The sequence below is a fragment of the Homalodisca vitripennis genome, chromosome 1 (assembly GCF_021130785.1).
Source record: "Homalodisca vitripennis isolate AUS2020 chromosome 1, UT_GWSS_2.1, whole genome shotgun sequence".
Taxonomy (NCBI): Eukaryota; Metazoa; Arthropoda; class Insecta; order Hemiptera; family Cicadellidae; genus Homalodisca; species Homalodisca vitripennis.
The window spans coordinates 65,306,426-65,321,700 of record NC_060207.1 but is presented as its reverse complement, the minus strand read 5'-3'; the positions used below and the strand labels follow the sequence as shown (position 1 = coordinate 65,321,700).

The window sequence follows — 15,275 nt, the reverse complement described above, 5'->3', positions numbered from 1 at the left end:
CATTCCCCTGAAAGAAAGAAAAATCACTAGTGACATAAAAACCAGACCTTTTGTGTCTCATGTGAGCAAAGTTTCAGTTATACAAGCTATTCAGCTATACAATATTATTAATGCTTTGTATTTCTATACTATTAACGTCCTGTAAAATTGTTTATATATATATATATATATATATATATATATATATATATATATATATATATATATTGTAATTTGTTTATTATATTGATTTATTTGAAAATAATTCATGTTCTTTTCATTGCAATGAAGGTAACTTCTAAAAGGGACCAGTTAGAAGAGAAATCGTCGGGAGCTCGTAATGATTACTTGTTAAGTCTAGCGGCAGGCAATGCTCATTCAGTAAGATACTTTGCTGTTGATCTTCAAAATACAATTCAGGTAAAATATTCCTAAACTATTTTTATACAATTTTTATGAAAATGAACTATGTCTTCTAGAAGATGTAAAACTGTTACATGTCTACTCCTGAATAGTGTATGGTTGGCTATGTTGGTGTAGATTTTACAAAATATTTTTCTCAGATTCCAGGATAATCAGCTCTTAAAATTGCTACCCATACTATTTTATGAAATTCTAGAAATCTTGGCCTGAATAGGTTTATGGCCACTTAAGAAATGTTTAAATGAATTCAGCCCAAAAACTCTGAGAATGACGAAAGTGTGAATTTAAAAAATGTTGGTGTGTGTTATAAACATAAGTAAAATACCTTATAATAATAAATTATATTAAAAATTCGTATGTGTATAAGTTTTCGAAAACTGTTTTGCAATATATGATTTAAAGTTAATTATTATTATTTTTAACTTTAGTATAAGGGTAGTATGCCTTCCTTATCTGAGGCTACCACATTTTTATATCTGATCCTGTCTCATTGATTGATTTTCAGATAACCATGAAATAGCACTATCCTTCTACACTCACTTTTAAAAAGTGTATATACATTACCGGTTTCACCAGTTTCTGCTTATATCTATTGACTGAAGTTAGTTATCCACAGTGACACCACAGTAATTCAAGATTTTAATTGTGCTAACAATGTTTTGACATGGTATGAACGAAAGGAGGGGGGTCAATTTAAGGGTGTTTAACATTGCATCCTGAAAGGCCAACTTCTTTCTTTTAGACACCATTAGTATCAAGATTTTTATTTATTTTTAAATGTTTACATGTATTTTTTAAATTTAATTAATTATCTTTGTTTATCTTCAGTCTATGATGCTTATATATATATATATATATATATATATATATATATATATATATATATATATATATATATATATAGTTGGCCTTTCAGGATACAATGTTAAACATTTTCTAACAACTTTAAATTGACCCCCACTGGATTGTTCCATACCTTGGACCCCTAAATGATAGTTCCCCTCTAAAAATTTGAAGCTACATGTGCTAGTCAGACGAGAATACAAATTAATGTAATATAGCTTGTTTGGTTGGCACAATGTCAAAACGTTGTTAACACAATTAAAATTTTGAATTATTGTGGCGTCACTGTGGATAACTAACTTCAGTCAATAGATGTAAATGGAAACTCGTGAAACCGGTAATACATATACGCTTTTTAAAGGTGAATGTATTATATATGTAACAGAGTTGTCAATGTTCATAAATAAATATCATATTGACTAATATATTTCGTAATAATAATACTTGTACCTGTGTGGTGCTAAATCATAGGTTTAAGTTTTTAAATTAGAATATGCATGTCAACATTCTGTTTAAAATTAAACAATTGTAGTTATAACTTATAACAGAGGATTCAAAACTGGGTATAGAATAACCTTCAATACGATGGATTCTGAAAACTATTCAAACTGAAGGAAATAAAAATACAATTTGTAATACTTTTGATTGAAGTAACAATTTTATTTCAATATTTTGGTCTATAAATAAAAATATTAAAATATTACATGGCTTTTCACAATACTACAAACATTCTAACCATAGCAAACAAACAAATGTTTTGGACTACCAACCATACTGGACTTTTCTATACTTTTATAGTTATTGCATTAAGGAGATATTAACATTTTTGTACACAAAATGGATTTTGCAGACTTCTAGAATAATATTTTATTAATCACTAGACGTGTTTTAGGACTTGCTTATGCCATAAATTAGCCGCCTGGCAATGTGGAACATCCAACAAGAAATGTAACATATGGTATAAGTATAGAAAGAACCTCCATCGTATCACTTTACTAAGATTTAAGTACTATGTATAGCTTCAGAAAAATATGTTGCTTTTATGCTTTTTCTCAGTGCTTTGTATTTTAATGGATGTCTGCATCACTTGTGTTTTGCTTGCATAAAAGAACGCTAATTCCAATATAAAGTACATCACTCTTTTCAATAGTTTTTACAAGACAATTAACTTTTGCATAGTCAAGAGAACTTTGGTTGTCGTTACATATTTTAACTTATATTGACAAATCAGTAATGCTAACTACTATGAATTAATCAATCAATAATAGTCTATTAGTTTACTTGTAAGGTCAGGTTTGAATGCTGCCATCTAATGAAACAAGCTACACTTCTCTGTACCACCATGTTGACTGGAGGATACCACACAGACATCTACCCAATGTTAGAATACAAAGGTTTTCTTATATATGTGATGTTTCTCTTGGTACAGATAATGGAGGCTAACGTGTACGAGAGGGTTGCAGACTACCTAATGCTGATAGCTCGAACGGAACTGCTCACTTGCACAGCTACCCAGACATCCTTTGGACGAATCAAGGAACAAGCTCATCAAGTCAGTATTCACCAAAACACATTCCGTCAGTTTAATTTATGTGCAAAATTGTGGATTCACATTCGGTCATTCAGTATCTGGATTCTTTTTAGATTCAGTAAACATTGTGTCAATGATTCTGGAGCAAGTAGCAATAAAATATTTGGTTAGTTCTGAGCATTGCGGAATTTTAACAAAATATTTATTTTCCAGTTCAATGAAAAGTCCTTAAGTGACGATTAAATTAAAGGAACAACCATGTAATGTTTATTATTTGAAGTAATATAACAACACCTCAGTGTCTTTTATTTACTAATAACAGAAATGCTTTTATTTACTTCTTATTTTAATTTTCCTATTCAGGAAGATATAGATATTGCGAACAAAGTTTACAATGCTGCTATTGAATAATTTTACTGCCTAGGGAAATTATAAAATCTATTTCCACTTAGATATTTTTATGAATTTTTGGATGAATTCTCTATACCTTTCCATTGATAATTGTATTGAATTGCAAACAGACCTGTTCACCTTTAATGTCGTTCTGAAAGAGGAGTAGAATCACTGGAAAAAGCTGATGTTGCTCCTTTTGTGCCCCACCACTATTGATCTTGAGTGTAATTTCACATCAATCTCTATTGATGACTGATGGGTTTGCTTTACAAAAGGGAACACAGTTTTTATTGTCACAAAAGAAGGATTTTCGCCCACCGATAACTTACAGATGAACTCCAATCTATTTCTATTAAAGTCTTTCCTTTATAAAAAATATACACACTGTTAACTCAAAGTTTAGTTGAGTATTTAACACAAGTGTTTTGAAGTTTAAATAAATATTGGACTTTAATTTCACTCAGTTAACGTTTTTCTTCTGTTTTCAGTTAAGCCGAGACTACAATATTCAGTGTGTTTACCTGTTTTATCCAGTATTAAAACAACACATAACTTATGATTTTGAACCGTGCGACAATGACACAATAGACAAAATAACAGCTGAACACACATCTGCAGTAGAGACTCTTAGGAAAGAGGCCAAAAGGTGGGCAACAAGGATTGCAAGAGAAAACAATAATATCAGGGAATCGTCCCGAAAACTTCAAGTCTTCCAAGCTCTAAGGGATTCTGGACAAAAGGTAATTTGATTTTCCTCAATCATTTAATGTTAAAGTTGGTACAGAAGCTTATTTAAACTATTCAATTTATATAATTTATTTTTGAAATAACTACTTTTTTGGCCGGTCATGGATGTATATTTTGCTCTGTAGCCGCTGATCAATCCGTTTACTCATATTATTATTTACCTAAATGTTATCCGAAATATCTCATCGTCTGGATCTATCCCAGCTTATGTAGACTTTCCTTGGTTATGTAATTGTTCAGGTTAGGTTACTTAAGCACCAATTTAAAAGCTGTCATAATTTACAAAATCAATTCATACTCTTCTATTAGTAGCTATGTTAACTATAACACACTAAAAAACATCCTATGCCAAAGAATCGTGGGAAAGAGGCTATAATATAGGGTAAAATACTAGATTGAATAAATCTACGAACTACAGTAGGAGTCACCAGAGAGTGCAGTTGAGGGAGGAGCCTATTTGGTGCGTGACCTTGGGGTAGCCAATGAGGACTGAGCGGCGTTGCCAATTTTGTTCCCCGTTGAAACCTTAGCGCTATGTACCGGGCGGTAGTTATAGTGTCTTGCGGCAACGTCGCGCGGGCCTGTCCATTTTATTGGTCACCGCCAACTGCACTCTTTCGTGCCTTCTACTGTAGTAATTAATTAATCCAACGTAAAGTTGATGAACTTAATGCTCATTTAATAGCAGTATTTAAAGCTCATCGGAATATAAATTGAATTCCAGCACAGTGTTAATATTAATTCCTTATCCAGTTCACTACTAATTTTGTCCAGACGAGATTTAAAAAAGGATTCAAAATAAATTGATTAAATCTTTTCTAGCTATCAAGCTGTAGTGTAATTTAATCCTGGAAGACAATTATTGTGTTTTGTTGATTATAGGCCTAGTTATAACCTTTACTCATTTACTCGTACATTGGTTCTTACCTTACATCTGCTTAAAAAATAAATTACCTAAAAAGAGATATTTATACAAACTCTGCTGAAGAAACGTCAAAATCATTTACTTAAAAAAAAATCAAATTTAATAATGTCAAAGGATATAAGTGTAAGTACAGCAAGATATGGAACAACAATAGATGCTGTGTTTACAAGATATTTAGTAAGATTTTATTCCAGAGTTTTTATTTCATATTTCAGTCATTAAAAACCCATAATTTCATTTTTAAATATAATGGCAATGAAAATGAAGTCATTATTTTGGAAATACAAGATTGTAGCGAAGATGATACTGACCAAATATTATAGAAACTAATATAAACTGTAATGATGAAAATTTATAAATATTTATTACTTTAATCTTTAGAAGTCAGGGGTCATTGTAATATATAAAATTTAAAATGTTTCTAGATCACAGAGTAAATAGAATTCAAACAATGGTATTGAATAATGTAAACTTTTATTTAGTAAGTATAATAATAAAAGATAATAATTTCATCAAACCTTTTATTGTTGTAACTGTTTAGTACTTATTTTCAAATTTATTTCAGAATGATCCAAACGATCCTAATGGGCCTGATTTAGAAACAAAAATAGATGAACTTAGACAATCAATTCGAAGATCTGAGGTAAGAAGTTGGGCTTTAATATCTCATAAAAATAAGTTTTAACTATTCATATGATAGACAATAAACTTTTCTTCAATCATAGATTTGTTTCGATAACTATGCTACTCAAATCTTAAACTTTTTCTGTTATGATTATATGTATTATTTACTTGTCTGATTTATACATAAAGAAATTAAATACATTTTAATTAATTTCAGACAGCTAAAGTGAAAGCTGAAGCAAGGATAGAATATTTGAGAGCTGGTGGAGGTAAGTTTTTATATAAATGTCAATCTGCCTAATCTCAAGTGACAGTCTTGAACTTTATTGATTAGGGAAAAAGTTTTTTAATGTGTATAAGTAACAAAAAATTCATTTCCAGTATTAATATCGTTTTAAGTTAATGTAAATTAAAATGTTACTCCAAACAATTTTAAATAGATAAGACTGTACTTCCATTCTGTTGAAGTACATACATAAAACGACCTCTAATGTGTGTTTGTAGTGAATGTGGATGAATGGATGCAAGAGGTAGACAACTTGAGTGTACAAGACCTGCCTCGCTCAGCCAGCTCTATGTCTGTACACACGGATGCTTCTGGCACTGGGGTAAGTGATATTTCTTAAAAAAAAAGGTTGCGGTAGACAAGCTTGGGTATCAGGATCTTCGTTATCTTACGGTGCATACTATATGAACATAATTTTTGTGCAGTCAGATGTGTTAACAACCAGAGAGACGGAAACACACTAAGCAACATGTAATTTTTGTTTAGTTACTTCTCTTTCTAAAATGTTAATATTTTCAGGAATTACATTATTTTAAAACATTAACCATAAAAACTACTAGATTGAAACAATACTACTTTTGAACAACATATAAAAACCTTATTTAGATTAAATAACAATTATACAAGAAACAAGCAACAAAATCAAGCATTGTACTTAAAAATGTGTTAAAATAAAATACACAAATTCTGTTGTTAAACTGCTGAACTGATGATATATATGATGGCAATAATAATTTATCCCCTGAGGACCAGTGGACAGTGTATTTCGAGTAGATGCAAAACAGGCTGTTTGGACAAATACAATCCAGTTGTAATTTTTGTTAGAAATGGGCATAATTTATGTACAATATCATGTTCTGATGAACCTTGTTTAATAGTCTTTGATTTCACTCTGATATTTTTCTACTATGAAATTAAGACAAATATGCCTGTTTATTCTTGGGTTGGACAGCTGACTGTAACAGCTGTTATGTTGCTTGAAGGTAAGGAACTCTCCTAATCACATTATTACATAATTTGATCAACAATACTCATTAGATCTGAAAATACATGCAAAAATGGAACAAAACTGTTATTGGGATACTCTATTTTATGAAAAATATTGTTAAATTTGGACTTAAACTATTAGGTGATAGTTCAGAGACATTCTGTATACTATTGATTTTATTTTAAGGTTTAAGGAATATATTGTATTTGAACTGTGATTATTTATTTTTTAGTGCTTACTTAGGTACTATGGTTACTCTGTGTTATTAAAATACTGTTTTTAAATACAAAAATACATTTGTTTAAGTGTTTGACTAATTTGAATTAAAATTTACATACTTATTGTTCTGCTATTGTTCTGTATTGTATTCTGCTGTTATTGTGTGCTTTAGGAAATATATCTTAACACAAAACATAATTTTGTTTTTTATAGCTACAACGAAGAAATCTTTGAAATAAATAAAATATATGTAATATATTACATTCATGTAAAAATAAGATAAAGATTATTTTAAATTTTAAAATAAACATACTGTATTTTGTGGATAGTCTTATTTACATATCCCAAATGGAACGCTTAAATATAACCGTTTTGTGACATTGAAAGCATTTTTTGCCACGGTCCTCAACAAAGGGTTATTTGTAACTTTTAAAGTAAGTAATTTAATTTATGGGTTCTACTAAGTTTCAAAGGTAGGAATATTACCTTGAAATGGATAGACTGTTTTTTTTTGGTCAAGAAGCTCATATTTAACTTTGGAGTTTTCATTTATAATTAGGTGGATATTTCTAGATTTAAAATAAGGTATTAGTGAAACTGGTACAACTTTTAGTGTATATAAAGGCTAAATAAAGTGTTGCATAATTTCAGGAGCCACCTGGGTCAGACTCTATGTATGACAGTGACTTCAATGATGCCAGCTCTGATATGGTCGGAGGAGTAGAGAACAAAGAACGTTCTGAGGAAGATAATGAGAGACCAGATTCAGCTGAAGTAGATGGAGAATGGGGTATAGTTTGTCTTTACAAAAAAAAATCATTTTTTTGTGTTTGGTTAATCAAATCAACTTTTAGGAGAAATATTAAAATTAAATTACTTTTCTGTGCTTTTTAGTAATTAAAAGGAACTTTTACAACACAGAAGAAAAATAGGAAGACTGCTATTACTACCTTTCTGTTGTTAAATGTTCTTATTACCTAAATTTAAAAAATAATGATTACTTTTTTTAATACATTCAATTTGTAAAAATAATACTAATTGTAATGGATGGATATTAGTACATTTATCTAACCTCTGTAATTTGTTGTGTTCAGGAGGAAATGGGATAACTTCAACATATCTTATTATAGTATCAGCTGTTACTAATATGATCTTCACTTTCACTTTCAGTTTTGTTTGTAATAAATTGCATTTGGTTGCGTTTATTGCTTGTAATGGGTGATAACCTGTGCTCTTCAGAACTTGACAGATTGTTATTATAAAGTTGCAGTGAAGGAGAATATGGTAACAACGATGATTTGTTTATTATAAACACAACTGAAAGTGAAAGTGAAGATTATATTAGTAACAGTTGATACCATTCCAGCTGATATTATTTTTAGGCTAATACTGCTACAACTATACAGTATCAAACATAACTGAGAGTATCCGAGGTCATTCTTTTGGAAAAAGCATGAAATAAATAGTAATTGCGAAACGGTGAACAGAGGACGTGTAACACACGTTTTTTGGCATTTGGTCCACTGAACGGTCAGACGTGTTATTTGTTTGTGACCAACATTCTTTACAACAATGATCTAATTTTTATTCTATCTTATCACATTGAAAAAAGTGTTTCCAAAATGCTATTGCATACTATATATTACTTTCAAATTTATTTAGTATTTCTGAATACCTAGGAGTTATGATAAGGAAGTAACATATGACACAATTCGTAAAGTTACTTAATTACCATAGTGTAATAAAATTTTAAGTATCAGTTGATTAAAATTTAACAACACAGGAAAAACAACAATTTTATAATTCTTTAATATATATTTGTATTTAAAGAACTTCTACAGACTGTAAAGTTAAAATGCCACGGTACTCAACAAAACTTTGATTTTTAAATAGTATATATTTCAAATTTTATTATTTGCTTTTACTATACCAAATGGCAAACAATGTTATACATGCATACAAAGAAAATGTTTGTAAAACCAGCTTTGTCTTGGTTACTGTAACATACCTAGATATATAATGTTGTATTCATTATAACTTCAAGGATTCTAGAATTTGCTCATTTCTTTACTTCTTCTTCAATATAGTATATTTAAAATTGAGATTTTGGAGTTATGTTTATTCAAACAACTGTTAGTGGAATTGGAGTTTATTTACGTAACCAACTTTTTTAATAGTGGCCTGTTATCAGCTGGATGCGTTATTTATTGTGGTTGCAGCCATGCTGGAGCAGGAGAGGCAGAGGATAGAGCAGCTAACAGCTGGCTGGGATGACCCGACTCAGGTGGATTGGGGACCCGAGGAGTCTAGTGAGGTGACAACTGACACTGCTGTTACTGTAGTAGCCAACACAACTGAGAACATTGAGACCTACAAATGTACAGCGCTCTACTCCTACACAGTAGGTTGTAGTGATAAGGTTTCATGTAGTAGTGTGCTCCTCTTAATTCTGGATAGCTATTTGGTCTGTCATACATACTGACTTCTTGGAACTGTATCTTTGGGGTGTTCAATTTGCTGTGTTAGAAAAAATGTTATCCATTTTAAAAACTCATATCTTCTATATTGTTATAAAATTTTGGAAATTTTGTTGTTGAAATTCTTTGTAAAACATTATATTCTTTCTTAGTCAGTGGTCTATGATATTAAAGATGAATTAAGTTTTTTCTTAATTCTTAACCCTTTGAGTGCCGCAGCGTTTTGCTATATGGTATGCATAAAATGCCGAGCGAAAATGCCTGATTCTGCAAGGGTCTGGTTAAAAATTTATAACAATTATTTATTGGTATAATGTCTTTTGTTTTTGTTTTTTTTTTTTAGATAAATATATTTTCTTTATACATATAATACATTGATCACTTATTTAACGTTTTTATACAAATAAAAAAATCATTAACAAAAACTTTATGAGCAAAAACATTTAGTTTTTTATTTTGACACAACTTAGTGTTATTGAAATATTATATTTTTTCACTTTTAGTCAATCTATCTTATACTCCATTTAATTCTTTATGAAAAGACATATAAACATTTTTTTATACTTATAAATAAAGTTTGGAAAATAAATATAAAAATATGAACCACTACAAAACTAGACATTTTCTAACCTAACCTAACACTCTGTGTATTGTCTACATTGATAATGCTTAAATCTAATGCCTGCAATACTAGGTCTTCATTGTCAGCAATGTTTTTACGACTCATTGTTTATAAATATCACTGAACAAACATAAAACCTATACAAACGTATTTAGTAAAGTACTAGATGCTTACGATTGCCGTAACTCGCAGCCGTCATTGTTCTACTTACACACAGACTAGAACAACATACATAAACGAAATAATTTGAAGATACTAACACTAAAAACCCATTTAAACTTAAAAACTTTCAATATCATTTGTGAAATAAACAGCAGCGCGAACAAAACACGTGACGGCTCGGCCGCATAGCGGTCGATTCTAAACGCGAAAACAACCGTCGTAAAAATCAGAATCTAACCAAAATGCAACAAAACCTACATCAAAAGTTACGTTGAAGCCTTTGAAATGCGTATGTGTAGTCGTTGAGCCAATTTAGATAAATACTATATAAAATATAAGCGTTACTGCAGAAATCGCTAACAGCGATTCTGGCATTTTTTTGCATATAATGCGGGATCGCTGACAGCGATGCTCCGGCACTCAAAGGGTTAAGAAAATGATTTAACATAATAATACATTTCTAAAGATTATTTTAATTTCAATCTTTGTGTATAGGCCCAGAATCCAGACGAGCTGAGTATCGTGGAGAATGAGCAGTTGGAAGTGGTGGGTGAGGGAGATGGGGATGGGTGGCTTAGGGCCCGCAATTATCGCGGGGAGGAGGGTTATGTGCCGCAAAACTACTTGGACGTAGAGCGAGAGCCCTCCTCCGAGAACCAGCTACAGGGTGGAGGCTCCACTTACCAGCTGACAAGCCAGATCTCCTTCTCCTCTGTGGACTACACTGTGGATGAGGTGGAGGAGCCGAGTGAACAGAGTCTCCAGCAGGACACTGTACGGGAAGTGCACAAGCCGGCCAACATAGGTAAAAGTCCAGCACACTAAGCCAAGTTATATCTGAAAATCCAAATTTCATAGCTTTGGTTACCTGAAACAGGAATATTGTTTATTTCTGTATGAAAACACTGGTTTATCAACTAGTAATATGTAATTTGTTTACTTAAAAAATAAAGTAACCATAAACTGGTTCATTTCAATTTACAATGAAATTTTATTTCATTAGTTTATTCAAAATATTTTTGTCATCCAGATATATAGTAATAATTTGTTTAATAGTTGTACTGGGCTTAAATTTTAATACTCGTAATCTGAGTTTATATACTAAACAAACTTGAAGTGAAATACTAGAGTATAATTTTGTAACCTTCATTGTTCTTGCATACGCATATTTATAACAAATAAGTTTTATGTAACAATAAATTGGAATATTAAAAAGACTTGGCAAGTTTCAAGTCATATATTCTATGTTGAAAAACCATACTAGTTTTAATCATAATTTACCAAACTTAACAACTCAAAAAATAATTATTTTAATTGTATAAAAATTTAGAATGAGACATGAAGCTATTGTTTATTATGAAAAATAATTATTGAACAGTTGAATGTCTTCTTGAAAAATTGTCTTGATGACTATAACATAAATTAAGTTAAACTTTATCTGTTGAAGATATAACTGGAACCTACGACAGGAGAACATGGGCGATAGCACTGTATGATTACGAGGCAACGTGTGAGGATGAGATATCTTTCAACGAGGGAGAGGTGCTGGAAGTGTTGCGAAAGATCGTCCATGATGACGTGGATGACGGTTGGTGGGAGGGGAAGATTCATGACCAAGTTGGACTATTCCCATCTCTTGTTGTTGAAGAGTGCCGAGAAAACGGAGAACCGCTCACACCTGAGGTTAGTTTATAGGTTTGTTTATTAAGTTAAATTTACTTTTGTAGATCTGTACATCATACTTTTGTAGTACTATTTTTATTACATCAATTTTATTTAGATGAAAATGTGTTTTTAGTTCTTATATCATCAGTTCTTTCTCATATGATATCACTTTATGCAGGGTATTTTTCCATTCTGAACACAAGTGTAAAATGATTCATCACTCATCAAAGTACTACTCAATGTAGAGTAGTACTTTTTTATTGAGTGATGAATGCAGTGACTATGGTTATAGATGACAATAAGAAGCAGTTATGTGAGTACAAAAAGAAGATGAAAAAATGCTGTTGGTGATGCAGATAGACCCTATTCCAAATAGTGCTTCTTCCATGGTGAATATTTTTTGGTTAGTTTATTAGGATTATTTTCTAATGGGTATTTATAATTAGATTAACCTCATTTTGGATAAATTATGCAAACAAACCACATGATATTGTGTTATTTGGTCAAATTTTTTGTGTAAATATTGAACATTCTGAACAAATAGAATTGTAAATTGATGAATTCAAGCAGTTTGCTAATGTCAATTTCTTTTATACAAGTATAAACATCTAGTTTTATCTAAATTATACTTACATATAAAAACATAATATAAGGTATACTTGTAATACATAAAAAATATACATATATGTGATATAAAGAAATGTAATGGAGAATGTTCATAATGATATCTTTGGTTGATTTAACGTTACATACATCAATTTATTTACAAAAGAATGAAAACTGTAAAAATAGGATTTTCTGGTTGCTGAATTAACCCACATTATGCTACTCATACATATATAGGACACCTCAGTATCATGTGTTAACTATCTTTAGTCATGATAATCTCAACAATCTATAGGGAGATGTGAGTTGTAATACAGTTCAACCCACATTATCCTACTGGTACTTATAGAGGACACCTTGGTTTCATATGTTAACACTGCATCCACCGCCATTGTGATTTGTATATAGTTTTGTGAATTTAATTTGTATATAGTTTTTGTAAAATGACGCAGTCAATCCGGTTTTACCAGTCATCAACGGAGCTACCAAGTATCAAGTAACTGTCTTTAGTCATGTTAATCTCAATATTTTACAAGGAGATGTGAGTTATAATAGTGTGTGACAACAGTTTAACCCATATTATCCTACTAGTACATATATAGGACACCTCGGTATCATGTGTTAACTGCCTTTCATCATGATAATCACAATATTCTACAAGGAGATGTGAGTTATAATAGTGTGTGACAACAGTTTAACTCATATTATCCTACTAGTGCATATATAGGACACCTGGGTATCGTGTGTTAACTGCCTTTCATCATGATAATCGCAATATTCTACAAGGAGATGTGAGTTATAATAGTGTGTGACAACAGTTTAACTCATATTATCCTACTAGTGCATATATAGGACACCTGAGTATCGTGTGTTAACTGCCTTTCATCATGATAATCGCAATATTCTACAAGGAGATGTGAGTAAAAAACTAATATACAGTCATGGGTAACACATATGAAAACTTACGATAGGATTCTATTTTTATCCAGGGAGATGACACTCCTCCAGGGTCCGCACCGCCTGTGTTCACACCCCCAGATGTACCTTCGTTCCTGCTAGCCCCCCAGCAGGTGATCATCACCCAGCCTACACCTGTGGGAGAGCACGGACCTGCCCCTGGCATTGGTACGATCACACTTGAAGTACAATGTAGGGTAGTGTGTGAGAGAGATAATTAACCCTACTAACCTTGGAGTATCACTCTAACTGCAGGAATTGAAATGAATGATGTAAGCAGAAGTTCTCACGTTAATCCTCCGTTTCTCTGGATGTTAATTTGTAGCTTAATGAGGAATTAGCACAAACCGCACAAATGAAGCGATATATTTTTTTAATGAACAATCTGTTTCTTAATAAAGCACCATGATAGTTCATATAAAACAGTTGATCTTGAAAAGTAAAGTATTATTTAGGATAAGAAGTCTGTTACAGTAAGGAAATACATTTATCAAAAGACTTTTGGAACAATCATAAAATGTTGTAAACAATTATTTTTTTTTTAGCCTTATTTTACTTATTCTTTATAGACCAGTGACTTGTGGAGGCAACTCAAAAAGCAGAATAAAGGGATTTTATGTGTAATTTAGACAAGTTTTAATTACAGAAAACGTAGCTATACTGGGGAGGGTTGATTACATAATAATAATGTGAATGTTGAGTTTAGTCCAATATCAAATGACACTGATCCTGAAATCTAAAATTCACTTCTTTATGAGAGAACAAAAAAAAAAGAAAAAAAAGTGCACCTGATGAGACAAGAACACCTTGTGTGGTTACTAGCAGTGCTTAATTTCTAAAATTTTAGGTGTGGGAACTCTTAAAGCGGGAAGCTCAGACCGGTGGGTACGGAATACACCCCAGGAAGGAGGGGGGCCCTCACCCAGGAAAACTTTTGAAAATTATAACTGTAAACCTTTGTTTTTAGGCCACCCAGACATAATAATACATTCATTTTTATAAAATACCAAGTGATATTTTAATGCTGTTTATTTTCTTTAAGGTGCTTGATTAGGATGTAAGAAAATAAAAACATGAATTTAAATTATTGAGTTTACTCTCTACTCTACTCTACTCCATTAACACCTTGTTGCCTACTTTAAATTTCCCAGAAATATTTGGTTTGATTTCATTGACCATTTTGTTTGAATCAATGAAGCTCGCCAATATTAATTTTTTAATGAATGGTAAAATAAAAACAAATTGAGCCTTATTCACAGTTTTATTTATACACATTACAGTAATAATAATAATACATATTAATATGTAAATGGATGTTTGTTAATATAACAGCTTTTTTACAAGTTTGCATATTTTACAAAAAAATTGCATACCTTATGGGTACAAAACAATATTAATACATTCAAAATAAACCAACTTCTTGGAAAGGAAAAGGAAGCGTTTAATTACACACAAAATAAATGACACACAGAGTGGAGTAACACGGTTTCATTTTTTAAAATTTAGTGTAGTTTTAAAAAGTTAAGGTTGATTATTTTATTTGCTTATTAGTTATTATAACAAATATGTACGGATTTGTAGTATAATATTGTAAGGCAATGCCAAGACTGTTGGTAAACTTAGTTTTAGTTGTTTGTTAATATTTTAAAGTGAAAACTACAAAAGAAACAAAACAACAATACACAAAACTAACTGTAAGTACAAAAAAGAACTCAGAAACTTGAGTTCAGAACACAACTATAAGTTAGGCATAGGCTAGTTATTTTAATGAAAACTTAATGTTCTGAAATTCTAAAAGATATTTAAAAAACAGATTTAGGAAAAAAGT

General features: G+C 31.0%; 1 protein-coding gene across 2 annotated transcripts in view; it reads left to right on the top strand.

Moving 5' to 3' along the window:
* Nucleotides 1-15,275, top strand: part of LOC124363431 (protein nervous wreck) — a 64,211-nt gene that overhangs the window by 36,384 nt on the left and 12,552 nt on the right. For both annotated transcript variants that reach the window (XM_046818682.1, XM_046818688.1), the window contains exons 8-18: nt 271-399; nt 2,675-2,797; nt 3,658-3,909; nt 5,407-5,484; nt 5,683-5,734; nt 5,970-6,073; nt 7,610-7,748; nt 9,178-9,359; nt 10,715-11,024; nt 11,667-11,902; nt 13,480-13,615. In XM_046818682.1, the coding sequence (XP_046674638.1) occupies nt 271-399; nt 2,675-2,797; nt 3,658-3,909; nt 5,407-5,484; nt 5,683-5,734; nt 5,970-6,073; nt 7,610-7,748; nt 9,178-9,359; nt 10,715-11,024; nt 11,667-11,902; nt 13,480-13,615 (1,741 nt within the window). The remainder of the gene's footprint in view (nt 1-270; nt 400-2,674; nt 2,798-3,657; nt 3,910-5,406; nt 5,485-5,682; nt 5,735-5,969; nt 6,074-7,609; nt 7,749-9,177; nt 9,360-10,714; nt 11,025-11,666; nt 11,903-13,479; nt 13,616-15,275) is intronic.